Below are 13383 nucleotides of genomic sequence, written 5' to 3' on the forward strand. Positions count from 1 at the left end.
GCACTCGTGCTCACCACGCTGGCCGACTCCCAGAAGGCCAGTTCCAGCGGCCTGGGTCTGCTCTGCACTCCCTGCCTGTCATTGGAACATGGTCCAACAACATTGATGCATCCAGGATGACAATAACCATGCGCACAAGCATCATCTTTTATGACGTGTTTATACGACAGCCATGTCCATGCGAATTCTTCATGTATGATCTGCCTTCATCCCACCCCCATTTATGCAAAGCCGGTGGCTTCAGACAATCTGGTTCCACACAACATTTCAAACTGCAGAAGAGTGCCACCTCCCTTCCCTGCCACCGCCCCACCACTGTTGTCAGTTGAATGATCCTTAGGGAGGTCTTTGCTGTGAGGTCACTGCCCGGCCAGTGCTTGGGACCCCCTCTCTATAGGGGAGGAGGGGCGCCTGGCCTCGCCCCTGCTGCGGCTGTTGCTTGTACAACTTACCTGGAATTGTGCACTCTTAGCTTTGGCTGAAAGAAGCCTGTGATGCCAGAGGGCTAAATACATCATGTCGTTGTATTGCTGGTCTTCCGAAGGAAATGCAGGACTACACGATGCCGTGTCGTGTTCTAACCTATTTTGGAATTTAGAGTTGACTGAGTCTCCCAGAAACAAATCCTTAGGCTGCTCTGCAGACATTTTCTATAGCAATGAAGTTGGCAAGTATGCTTTCGGGGGGTGATTGCAAGGTTCTCTGGATGAGAGCATTCCTTTAGAGCCTTGGTGGGAGGTAGGCAGGGCTTGGGGTGTGTGTTGGCTCGAGGTGGTTTAATCTCAAGCTCTGCCTCTGAATTTCCTAGGGACAGGATAAAGCCACAATTCCTGGCCTTTGAAAACCACCGGCACAGGGAACTTCCTCCCGACTCTCTTTGATGCTCGCCTAGTTCTGAATGCTGGTGTTTCCTGAGTCTGAGCCTAGATAGCTGTTCAGAGCTGACCCCTCTGCATGCACGCTCTGAGTCTAGAAGTGAAATGCTTTAATTTCTGAAGGAATGCCATAGCTTTAGGTTCTGTGGGGTAGGGAGAAGGAGTAAGCTAGAGAAAGCTTGATTCTGTAGGAAACAAAGAGGATTTACTCGGATGCAGCAAAGCCCATAAATAAATCTCTGCGTGTAGAAACTACATCTGCAGGAAGCTGGTTATAACACTGTCTGGAAGACACTTTTAAAGCCTGTTATCTCCAGCAGCTTGTTTTCTTCTGGTAGTTGGAACGCTCAGCATTTGAGGTTAGTTGAGTGAAGAATTCAGGAAATCAGATTGGAAAAAACATCATCCAGTTGAGAAGACATGGGCCCATGGAACAATCATTCTGAAAGAAAAAGCCGACTTTGCTGCAACCCAAGACTGTAATTTCCCTTCGTCTTTAACTTAAAAAAAAAAAAAATACATATGAGATGTCACAGAAGAGAAAGCCACCCATAGGTGAACTAGCTTACTTCATTTACAATGGATTCAACGAATGCCTCAAACTTCTGGCCAAAATCACCTCTGCATATAGAACTATCTCCTACATGGTTAGAAGGCTATGCTTATTTTGACACTGCTCAGAACAATTTTTGAGTTAAAATGACGTCAGAGCCTGTGGCATGTTCTTAGACATCAAAAAATCTGCCCGACAATGGATCTAATGCAGCCAGCAGGGAGCTCTAAGGTTCATCTTGTGAGTCAGGCTCAACAAGACAGTGTTACTTGAGTCAAAAAAAAAAAAAAAAAAAAAAAACTGAGCGTAGTGTTAAAGGTTTTATGCTCTGTTTTTCTCATGTGAGTCATCAAACTGGCTTCGAAGGCAAATTCCAAAAGGGTGCTTGAGGAAATGTTCGGGCTTTGGCTGTAGTAAGATACGTATTCAGCCTTCTAAGAAGACTTCAATAGAGAAACCTCATCTGAATTTCTGCGTTGTAGTAGGTTTGGGTAAAATTAGTCTTCCTAATTTAGTAATATATTCCTTGTTAGTGAAAGACAGCTTAGAACTATAGTTGGTAGTTATTTTTCAAATGTTCCGTGGGCACCGTGACTTTGCAAATTAAAGAATGAGTCATTTCCTAGCAACTTAGCTCATGCGTGCACTAGACAGCGCTTTGGAGGCGGCACTCAGAAAGTCCTCCCTTTTTATTTTTTAATTGCTTTCTTTGCCATATGCATCTATGCAACACAAAATAATGAAATTATTTTTAGACAACATTTTACTTTTCAAAATGTTACGGTTTGCAGAGCAGCTTTCTCATTACTCTAGAAGCAAGGGGATTCGTTAAGAGGTTTGATGAAAACCGTATTTAAATTCTGTGAAATCATGCAGGGAAAGGAAACTGTGTGGTTCCCACTATGGCATATGAAGTAGTAAAATGCTGGGTGGGGGTGACTTGATCCGGGATAGCGCGTGCTCCAGGAACAGTCTGAAAGCTCACGCTGTTTGGGGTGCAGGGTTCACCCCCAGCCTGAGACAGCCTTGGGACGCTGCTGCGGCAGCCGTGGCGTGTCCTCTTCAGCAGGGCGGTGGCGGGACGGGTCCCTTCCCCTCCGTCTCTTTATTTGCCAAACAACTGCCGCACAGAAACGAGCGCAGCGGCTCCGGGTGTGGGAATCTGGTAGCTCTCCGTTTTCAGTCTTGTCGGAGCCCAGGGTTACGGCTGCCCGACATCCTGCCCCGCCCAGGGAGCTCCTGGTTTCTGCCGAGGGTCAGGCCTCAGCATGGGTCATCTTTTCTCTCCTCCTCAGATGTGAGCTTGGAGGATGGGACGTCACCCGTCTAAGTAGGGTCCATTTTGGCACAGTGCCTCAGGCTCCGACTGGCCCAGGCCACGTGCCTGCTTCCTTGCTTCCTTGCCCCACAAGCTTCACCAAAGTGAAGCTGGAAAGTCAGGATCGCCACAGATGGCCGTTTGTTCAGTGTTGCTTCCAGACCTGAAGAATGGAGTGCTCTGCTGTGCACTCAGAATGAAGCATAATTCTTAGTTAGAAACCTGGGAGTGTGCGGTGGTAGAGATCACTAAAAATGTGTCCCCAAGGCTGGGTTCTCTCTCTCTTTTTCTTTTTCTTTTTTTTTTTTTCCTCCCTGGAGATGGAGTTTCACTCTTGTTGCCCAGGTGGAGTGCAATGGCATGATCTCAGTTCACCACAACCTCCACCTCCTAGGTTCAAGCGGTTCTGCTGCCTCAGCCTCCCAAGCAGCCATGATTACAGGCAGGCACTACCATGCCCAGCTAATTTTGTATTTTTAGTAGAGATGGGGTTTCTCCATGTTGGTCGGGCTGGTCTCGAACTCCTGACCTCAGGTGATCCACCACCTCAGCCTCCCAAAGTGCTGGGATTACCAGTGTGAGCCACTGCGCCCAGCCTAGGTTATCACTTTATTTACCTATCTACCACCCACCTACCTACTGTATTCTAGTATTCTAAGGACTGTGGCTTCTAGGAGTCACTCATGGCTTTGCCCGTGGCCGCCTGTGCCTGGGGCATCTTTGTGTGGACAGAGCACACATAGCAGGACAGAACATAAAGGGTGCCTCCCAGGGCTTCCTGTGCAGAGGGGAGGCCTGCATCCAACCTCACATATACTTAACCCTTGCCATCCTGGGGAATAGCTATACTGAGCTCATCTGCACTTCATGAGAAATCTGTTTTCAGAGTGAGGGGAGATAATAATGAATAATAGTAATAATATTGATCCCTAGAGTGGGCCTGGGGTGTGTTTGGAAGATGTTCCACTGCTTTGCCATGGAGGTAGGGGGACTGGTGATAGGCAGCCCCATACCAGCTGTGAGTGAGTGGCTGGGGCCTGGGGGTCCTCAGGAGGTGCAGAGGGGGCTGCCAGCACTGAAATGAACCTGCTCTGTTCATTTCAGAAAAGGCGGTGCATGCCTACTGCATTCCAGACTGTTTCTTCCTTTCCTGTTTATTACATATATGACTCTAGATTATAAATGTACATAGACGCAGGCGCGGTGACTCAGGCCTGTAATCCCAGCACTTTGGGAGGCTGAGGTGGGCAGATCACTTGAGGTCAGGAGTTAGAAACAAGCCTGGCCAACACGGTGAAACCCTGTCTCTACTAAAAATACAAAAAAAAAAAAGAAAAAAGCCAGTTGTGGTGGTGCATGCCTGTAATCCCAGCTACTCTGGAGGCTGAGGCAGGAGAATCCATTGAACCTGGAAGGTGTAGGTTGTAGTGAGCTGAGATCGCACTGTTGCACTTCAGCCAGGACAACAGATCAAGACTCTGTCTCAAAAAAATAAATAAACACACATGTATATATAATAATTTTGATGGAAATTTACATTTATAAGTGTACAAATTGGCCATCAGTGTGCCTGCACTATTGATTAATTTATATACAGAGCTCCATAATGTCTGGGTCATTTCATTTTTAAAAACCTTTCTTTTTTCTGTCCTCTTGACCTTCACTAAGGAGGCGTTATGAATGCACCAATAATCTATTATGAACTTTTCTAAATGCTGAGTAGCTATTCCTTTGTAAGGTTAAATGCTGTGGAAAGACAGCTCTGTAGATGAAGGTGGGGTGGGCACTGCTGCATTTCCTCATCTTGTATATTCTATGGAGGAAAAGATGGGGATGCATTTAGAAGTGACAGGTCACGGTCCGGCTGTGCCTGGCGGCTCACACCTGTCATCCCAGCACTTTGGGAGGCCAAAGCGGGTGGATCACCTGAAGTCGGGAGTTTGAGACCAGCCTGGCCAACATGGAGAAACCCCATTTCTACTGAAAATCCAAAATTAGCCAGGCGTGGTGGTGCACGCCTGTAATCCCAGCTACTCAGGAGGCTGAGGCAGGAGAATTGCTTGAACCTGGGAGGCGGAGTTTGCGGTGAGCTGAGATTGTGCCACTGCACTCCAGCCTGGGCAACAAGAGTGAAACTCTGTCTCAAAAGAAAAGAAAAGAAGAAAGGGGTAATGAATTGTTCCTAGGCTGCTTCTCCCAGTGTGTCCTCACATATTCACATCTGATTCCCTAATGCAGTACGGTCACACGTGAAGAGTAAGGCAGGCAGTGATTGCTCGGCTGTGCTGTTCAACAATGTTTAACGTATATCAAAAGTGGCCCAGGTTGCCCCAGCAGGCGGAGCCCCTGACAAAACGCTCCATGTATGTCCCGTGGTCGATATCGCCGTGTGCCTGTGCGTTTGTGCTGAGGTATAATAAACACTTGGGGTGAACGTGGCGCCTTTCAACCTCTCAGGAAACACTGGGCACAGGAGAACTGCTTCACGACCCCTTGCCCTGTTTGGCTGGGTCTAGGCAGACGTTCCCGTTACTAGAGACTCCACGTGAGGGCTTTCCCACAGTTCACTGCCTCTCTCTAGCACGGGAACTGCTTTGTCTTCTGACCAGCAGTGCTCAGGCACTGACGTTCACTGTCATTTTCCCCATTTTATGTAATTTAAGGATCGCTTCACATTTAGTGAAGTTCATCTCATTTTTAAAAGATTCTCCTTTCTTCTCTAGGGGTACCAGGGCATGGTGGATGGAGGCTCGAACATCGTGGAGGCCGACTGGGAGAGCGTCTCCAGCATCCTGCAAGTGGTGGGTACCTGGCGGCTGTCCCTGGGTTTCTCTGAGTTAGAGACTCTTTTATGTCTAGTATATTTGCAGAACACTTGAGCTCAGAACAGTTGAGAAATAGAGATTATATGGAGAGAATAGACTTCGTGAGAAGCTCTTTACTTGTGGTTTGCTCTGTAGAAATGTATGTTAATCTTCGGCTCACTTTGAGTACTTGTTAATGGAAATAATCCAAATTGGGCCGGCACGGTGGCTCACGCCTGTAATCCCAGCACTTCGGGAGGCCGAGGCAGGCAGATCACGAGGTCAGGAGTTTGAGACCAGCCTTACCAACATGATGAAACCCCGTCTCTACTAAAAATACAAAAATTAGCTGGGTGTGGTGATGCGTGCCTGTAATCCCAGGTACTGAGGAGGCTGAGGCAGGAGAATCACTTGAACCTGGGAGGTGGAGGTTGCAGTGAGCTGAGATTATACCACTGCACTCCAGCCTGGGTGACAGAGCAAGACTCTGTCTCAATAAAAAAACAAAAATAATCCAGATCAGTGCCTCCCAACTGAAGACACTGGTGGGGCCCACACCTTCGTGCTGGTCCCAGGCTCTGGCCTCCTGAGCTCTAGCCACATCGGAAGAGACGTGGGGGACTCCTGACAACCGCGGAAGTTAGGTGGAGCAACATTTGCAAAACATCGGGACAGTGTGAGCTGAATTCAGACAGGAGAGCATTTCCATTCTGCTGCTGTGACTGACACAAGAAGATAAGATGTGAATGTAGGGTTGAAGAGTGTGTGTATCAGTGTGTGTTTCTGCGTGTGGTATATGTGGTGTGCGAATCTCAGTGTGTGAGTTTGTGTGGTGTGTGTCTGTAGGTGTGTGAGTCAGGGTGTATGTGTGGTGTACCTGTGTGTATGTGTTGACTGTGCGAGTTTGCGGCTAGTGAGTATGTATCTGTGGGGTGTGTGTATATTCGCTTTCTTTGTGTGTGTGTGTGTGGTGTGTCTGTGTGTATGTGTGTGTGGAAGAGAGGGAGAGGGAGACAGAGGGAGAGAGACCGGGAACGGCAGCCACTCCTCTGCAGCCAGTTAGCCTGGTTTCCTTCCTAAGTTGCGTCCGCGTGGTCTCTTTGGTGGGAGTTTCTGGGTTGTTGACTCTACCTCTCATTGTGCCGGTTCTTGTGCGGCCCCCAGCTCTTTGTCCTCGAGGAGTCCAGAGAGCACCCCTGCCCTGCACTGCACCCCCACCCTCAGCTGCCTTGGGGGCCACGTCAGAAGTGGTCTCAGTCACACTTAGTGACACAGGATTGTGTTGAGTGAATTTCAGTTTTTGTAACCTTTTCATGATGCTTTGATAAATTAAATGGTGGTAGATTCCATGTAAAGACATGAACTGTTCTGGGATTTGGAATATTAATAAGTCTCCATATGTGAAAATGAGCTGTGTGCATGTGCCATTGGTACATTGAAACACACGTTGTCACATCCATGCCGGGGGCTCCTGGGAGCTGCCTGAAGACCGAGGTCAGTGAGAACTTTGCCTCCAGCAGTCGGGGAGACGGCCCCTGCTGCACTTGTGAGCAGCTCGCTTGAGGGAGTCGGCGTGAGCTTAGGGATCCAGGACGGATATGGGTACAGTCACGATTTCATTTCAAGGAATCCTACATTTCTTGATTCCATCAACAATTCTTAGTTTTTGGAAAACCAAGTGTGACAGATCATGATCTGTGTCCCTGGAAGTTTGGATGACAGAATCTACATCCCTAAAGACTTAGCTCTTTAGAAGGGGCAGCAGGTGTATGGTGCACAACCAAATCCCCTCAGCCCCAGGTTCCTGCTGGTTTTGCTTGCGCTTGCTGTAACAGGTGACTCGAGGGAGAGCCCAGCCAGGCCGCAGGTCACGCTGCTTCTCTTACCACAGCCGGCGGGCTCCGGTGGCCAGTGAGCTCGTCTTTTGCTTCACGTGCACCTGGTTGAACTTGTTGGCTGGTGCTAGGGCAGCTGCTGTGATGCCGCAGGCTGGTTCCTGCTCCATATATTTAACTGATGGCTGCTGTGACACCGCAGGCTGGTTCCTGCTCCATATATTTAACTGATGGCTGCTGTGTGTCTGGCTCTGCACTTTCCCTGGCTCCTCTCAGGTATGACGCGCCTGTCTTTTTCCACGGAATTCTGGTCTGGGACTCAAAAGAGGAAAATGCCAGTCTTTCATAGCTAGTTACTGACTCACAAGATGCAAATGAGGAAACGTAAACTCCAGCACCCCGTGCCTACAGTCAGCCTGTGTATGAGACCCGCCTGGCTTTCCGTCCTGCCGAGAGGAGATAAATAAGCTGGCGTTGTCTTTCCCAGGGTGGCACGATCATCGGCAGTGCGCGGTGCCAGGCCTTCCGCACGAGGGAAGGCCGCCTGAAGGCCGCCTGCAACCTGGTGCAGTGCGGCATCACCAACCTGTGTGTGATCGGTGGGGACGGGAGCCTCACCGGGGCCAACCTCTTCCGGAAGGAGTGGAGCGGGCTGCTGGAGGAGCTGGCCAAGAATGGTGAGTGGACGCCTGCTCCTGTGTTCTGCGGGTTTCGCCCTGTTTCAGAGCTTTGGAATGGACACATTTCGCCTTCCCTGTGGCAGAAGCAGCTGTTGTCACAGATCTCGCAGGTTAGTATCTCAGGACTTTTTATGATCTCAAAAAAACAACAGTGATGATCCTAAGAATGCTATTAATGACCAGGCACGGTGGCTCATGCCTGCAATCCCAGCACTTTGGGAGGCCGAGGCAGGCAAATCACCTGAAGTCAGGAGTTTGAGACCAGCCTGACCAACATGGAGAAACCCCGTCTCTACTAAAAATACAAAAATTAGCCAGGCATGGTGGCACGCACCTGTAATCCCAGGTACTCAGGAGGCTGAGGTAGGAGAATTGCTTGAACCCAGGAGGTGGGGGTTGCAGTGAGCCGAGATTGCACCATTGTACTCCAGCCTGGGCATTAAGAGCAAAACTCCATCTCAAAAAAAAAAAAAAAAAGAGTGCTATCAATTTAACCTTACCATGTGCCAGGCCGTCTTCCACCTTTTACATAGGTAGTTTCATCTAAGCCACGTTTTTAGATCATCCCACTCAGCCGCAGGGCAGGGCAGGTCCCCACCAGCCCTGGACACCAGCGTCTGCCTTTCAGCCGACACACAGCATCCTTCCAGCCCGCTGGGGTCCCTGAAACTGAGGTTGTCACAGGACTTTATTTAGATGATAAATCTCTGCTGATACGTCATCCAGTATCACCTTTGACACTACTTAGGAAGCGTTTCTGAGAGCCCTGTTGAGTATGTAGGGTTTTGTTTTGACATGGAGTCTCTCTCCATTGCCCAGGCTGGAGTGCAGTGGCATGATCTCACCTCACCACAACCTCTGCCTCCTAGGTTCAAGCAATTCTCCTGCCTCAGCCTCCCCAGTAGCTGGGATCACAGGCATGCACCACCACATCCAATTAATTTTTTTTTTTTTTTTTTTAATTTTTAGTAGAGACAGAGTTTCGCTATGCTGGCCAAGCTGGTCTCCAGGTCATCCACCCGCCTCGGCCTCCCAAAGTGTAGTTTTTCTTTCTTGAAGTGGTTGTTAGGTAATTTTGGTGCAATATAAAATATGACCGGAAGCATATTGTTTAACAGCAGCCTTGAATTGAGGCAAAGCAGCTGTCAGCAGGTTTGTGAACATTGGTGTAACATTCGCGTAGTGGGTAGAGAACGCTGCCCATTAGAAGCAGCCGGGCCTCGGGGTTCCCTCTCGTCCACCTCGTCCTGGTCTGGCACAGCCCACTGTGGGCACAGAGTCGGGGACGGAGGCCACGAGCCCAGGCCTAAGCTTGTCCCTGGTCCTTCCATGGCTCTGAGTCCCTTTCTGCAGATCTGCCCAGCCCAGGTCTGTCCTAAGTGCGGGGTAGATGCCACCCAGGACCCAGCTACCCACAGATGCATGAGAAGTCACTGTGAAGGTGACCTAGTGTCTTCGACTCTTAATTCCGTAATTATAACGTATCCTTGTTCAAAGCCGTGCCACTCTCTGAAGCTGCTGCCAGGTAATGCTGAGCTTTTGTTTACCGATGGCAAACGTGGCTCCTTTCTTTTCTTTGATAATCCACTGTTCTGTCTCAGTGCCAGGTGACAGCGCATATTGTGTGTAACTGCTTCTAGCCTTGTCTGGCTTCTGTTTACTTAACTATGCAGAATCCGGTTGCCTAGAGTTCTGAGAAAATACAATAAAAAATTGGCCAGGGCAGTGGCTCATACCTGTAATCCCAGCACTTTGGGAGGCCAAGGCAGGAGGATCACTTGGCCCAGGAGTTTAAGACCAGCCTGGGCAGCATAGGGTCTGGCTCTGCAAAAAATTTAAGAAATCAGCCAGGCATAGTTCTAGCTTCTCAGGAGCCTGAGGCAGGAGGATCACCTGAACCCAGGAGTTCAAGGCTGCAGTGAGCTATGATCGTGCCACTGCACCCCAGGTGGTCAACAGAGTGAGACACTGTCTCAAAAAAAAAAAAAAAAAAAAAAAAAGATAATCAATAAATGATACCAGTAACAAATCAAAGAGTTCAGAATAGTTGATTTCTCTGCCACGGCCATTCTGCCTCACCCCTCGTGGGCACCCCGGAGTGAGCCGTGGTAGTGCTGATGAGATGGGCTCCCGGCTTCCCACGCAGGCCAGATCGAGAAGGAGGCCGTGCAGAGGTACGCCTACCTCAACGTGGTGGGCATGGTAGGATCCATCGACAACGACTTCTGTGGCACCGACATGACCATCGGCACCGACTCGGCCCTGCACAGGATCATCGAGGTGGTGGACGCCATCATGACCACGGCCCAGAGGTAAGGCGCCCGGAGGAACGGAGGCCGCCTGGGGCCCCATGGGTGCCCAGCCTGGATGTTACCACGGGCCCTAGAACATTCTGCAGGTTGGGTGTCCTGGTGCTGGCCTTGTAACTTGACTTTTAGGAGTTATTGCAAGAAAAGTGTCCTCTGACCTGCTTCTCATTTTTAATTTTAAAACATTCCTTTTTACCCTGATGATAAAAGGAAAAAATGTGTATGTTGGAATTTGAAAGGAAGAAACGAAATAATTATTATCTCAGTGTTCTACCCAAACATCTCCTGAAGGAATGGCAAAAGGCAAACTGTTGTGTGGATTTTCCACGCCCCTGGTGAGAGACGCAGCCAGCAATGTCCTGCCCTGCTTGTAACCTACGGTTCACGAAGCGTGGTGGGGCGGTGGGGCCACAGCGTCTGAGCCGAGGTGCTCTACGCTCAGCAGCTTATCACCAATAAGTCTGTAGGACGCTGTACAAGTTCTGAAGCACCTTGCATGAAAACCATGTGGAATGGTAAATAGAATCAGTGTCTCCCCTTTAAGGACGAGGCGCTTGAACCTGGGGGCGTTGAATCCAGCCCCCAGCACGGTGCCTCCCAGGCCTCTGCGTGTGCTGTCCCATTCCCAGTGACGCCTCATTGCACATTCTCAGTGCCTGGGCACAACCCCTGCAGTTGCTGGAAATCCACAGAGTGGGAAGGCTGCTTGGAGCAGCTGGACTCTCCCTTTCCCTGGGAAGACCACGGTCTCTGGGCATCAAGCACACCGACGCAGGGACACGGCACTCGCTGGTTTCTGTGTGGGATCCAGCCGTGGCTCTCTACAGTGGCCGCTGACTGACCGTGACTGACCGTAGAGAGGCTGTCTGGGAAAGAGCAGAGCCCAGGGCCAGGGAGCGTGAGTGTGTCCGGGGCCCAGGTGGGCGGGCGGTGTGAAATGTGCAGCTGGAAAGCACAGTGGTGGCTGAAACCCTGTTCCTCACAGAGGCCTGGAGGGCTACTGCACAGGGTTTGCTTCTGTAGAAATGGACCGTTTTTGAAGCCTCAGTCCCTGCGGGCCTCCTGGCTGACTTGGCCGTCAAAGCCCCTTCTCTGCTTTCCTTGCTGTGCCCGGGGCTGAGCGGGTGCTCCCTCTGTTTCTCTTCCAGTCACCAGAGGACCTTCGTTCTGGAGGTGATGGGGCGACACTGTGGGTGCGTACCTGCGGTCAGCGGTGGGTAGATGTGGTTCGGGCGGGGGCCCTTGGCACCGTCTCCCCGAGGCTGCCCCCAAATCATGAATGCTCCGTTCCCACGGAGAGTCCCGGAGGGGCCTCGTCCCGCTTGGCATCCGGCATCCTATCCACCCGTCCGTCGCTGACCGGCTGCCCGGTGCTCTCACAGGAAGGCTCCTCTCTCCTGGGTGTTGATGCCCTTGCCTTATCCCGTAGGTACCTGGCCCTGGTGAGTGCCTTGGGGTGCGGTGCAGACTGGGTGTTCCTTCCAGAATCTCCGCCAGAGGAAGGCTGGGAGGAGCAGATGTGTGTGAAACTCTCCGAGGTAATGCGGGTCCCGTGGCCACTGATAGCCGGCACTGTGGGATGGCGTTTTAAGCAAGTGAAAATGTTTCTGTCTCCAGTTTGTCACACTTTGTGTATTTCACTCTTGGACTGTTAGCGTGGGGCAGGTCTTCTCTGTGAAAGCCAAGACTGAAGGCAGGAGAGGTCTCATTTAAGACAGAGCGAGTCTGGTTAGAATGCCCCATGTGCGCCTGACTCTGGCAGGTGGACTTCAGGCACTACTGGCTCCAGGCTCCACAGAGCCACCACTACCATTTTCTACAGAAGGGTCTTTAACGTGGGGCTTTCTGGAAAGCAGATCCACTGAGGTTAGGTTAATCCACATTTAATGTGGGGCTTTCTGGAAAGCAGATCCTCTGAGGTTAATCCACGTCGTGGAGTGGCTGCCGTGTTCCTTCCACGACCTATTTAGGCTCATGTGACTGCCGTGAGCGTAGGAAGGACGATGGGGATGGCAGCAGCGTGGTCCAGCAGTGCGAGGCTTTTCGGGTGTGGCTGCGGCCACCAGCTCCCACCGCCTGTGCTCTGTGTCCGCTCACACACTCTGCTGCTAGAGCCTGTGTGCAGTACGACCTCATCCCAGTGACTGGGCGTCGGGGCTTCCCCTGGGAACGGCTGGGGAGGAGTGGGTCCCAGGGAGGTGGCAGGAAGCTCAGCATGCATGAGGTGCCTGGAGGGGTCCACCTCTGTGTCCCTCCCCGTGGGGACCCCATCCATCATACTAGTATCCTCCCCCTGGGGCTGACTGGGGGCCACATTTCTATCTGGTGGTGATGTGAGCCGTGGCTGCCCTGCCCCTCCCCTGCACCCCTGCCCCTCCCCTGCACCCCTGCCCCTCCCCTGCACCCCTGCCCATCCCCTGCACCCCTGCCCATCCCCTGCACCCCTGTCCCTCTCTTCACCCCTGTCCCTCCCTGCTGTCACCCAGAGCACCTCTCGCCACCTTCTGGTGTCATTGGGAAGCAATTCTTAGGACGTTTGGCGAAGATTCCAGCCTGGAAGAGGCCAGTTCAGTTTGAGACAGACTTCTGTGGTTTTGTTGCCACTGTTGCTAAGAACAGGATTAGGAATTTGAGGTCTTTAATTTTCTGTTTCTGCAGAACCGTGCCCGGAAAAAAAGGCTGAATATTATTATTGTGGCTGAAGGAGCAATTGACACCCAAAATAAACCCATTACCTCTGAGAAAATCAAAGAGGTGAGTGTGTGGAGCTGCTTGCTCTCCCTCGGTTTCTGCCTGGAAGCAGGGGCGGTCAGCATCATTGGCAGGCTTGATTTAGAACACCGAATTAGTAGCTTTTTATCCTTGATATTTAAAAACATTTTCATAATGACTCAGAACAGGACAGCATGGGAAACACAGTGCCCGCTCCAGGGAGCCGGCTGCTCCACTTGCGTCCCCTCTTCCTGTGCCCCTAGAGGTTCCGGGACTCCCCAGCAGACACAGGCGGTT

The 13383-nt window shown here is 51.0% G+C and overlaps 1 protein-coding gene across 4 annotated transcripts in view; it reads left to right on the forward strand.

Annotated features, from left to right (window-relative positions):
* PFKP (phosphofructokinase, platelet) overlaps positions 1–13383 on the forward strand; it is a 71455-nt gene that overhangs the window by 24674 nt on the left and 33398 nt on the right. For all 4 annotated transcript variants that reach the window (XM_021670722.2, XM_064371805.1, XM_021670721.2 and 1 more), the window contains exons 3-8: positions 5470–5547; positions 7873–8062; positions 10212–10377; positions 11523–11567; positions 11804–11912; positions 13033–13128. In XM_021670722.2, the coding sequence (XP_021526397.1) occupies positions 5470–5547; positions 7873–8062; positions 10212–10377; positions 11523–11567; positions 11804–11912; positions 13033–13128 (684 nt within the window). The remainder of the gene's footprint in view (positions 1–5469; positions 5548–7872; positions 8063–10211; positions 10378–11522; positions 11568–11803; positions 11913–13032; positions 13129–13383) is intronic.

This window comes from Aotus nancymaae, unplaced genomic scaffold (genome assembly GCF_030222135.1).
Source record: "Aotus nancymaae isolate 86718 unplaced genomic scaffold, 86718_ANA_hifiasm-v0.15.2.pri h1tg000173l, whole genome shotgun sequence".
In the NCBI taxonomy this organism is placed as follows: Eukaryota; Metazoa; Chordata; class Mammalia; order Primates; family Aotidae; genus Aotus; species Aotus nancymaae.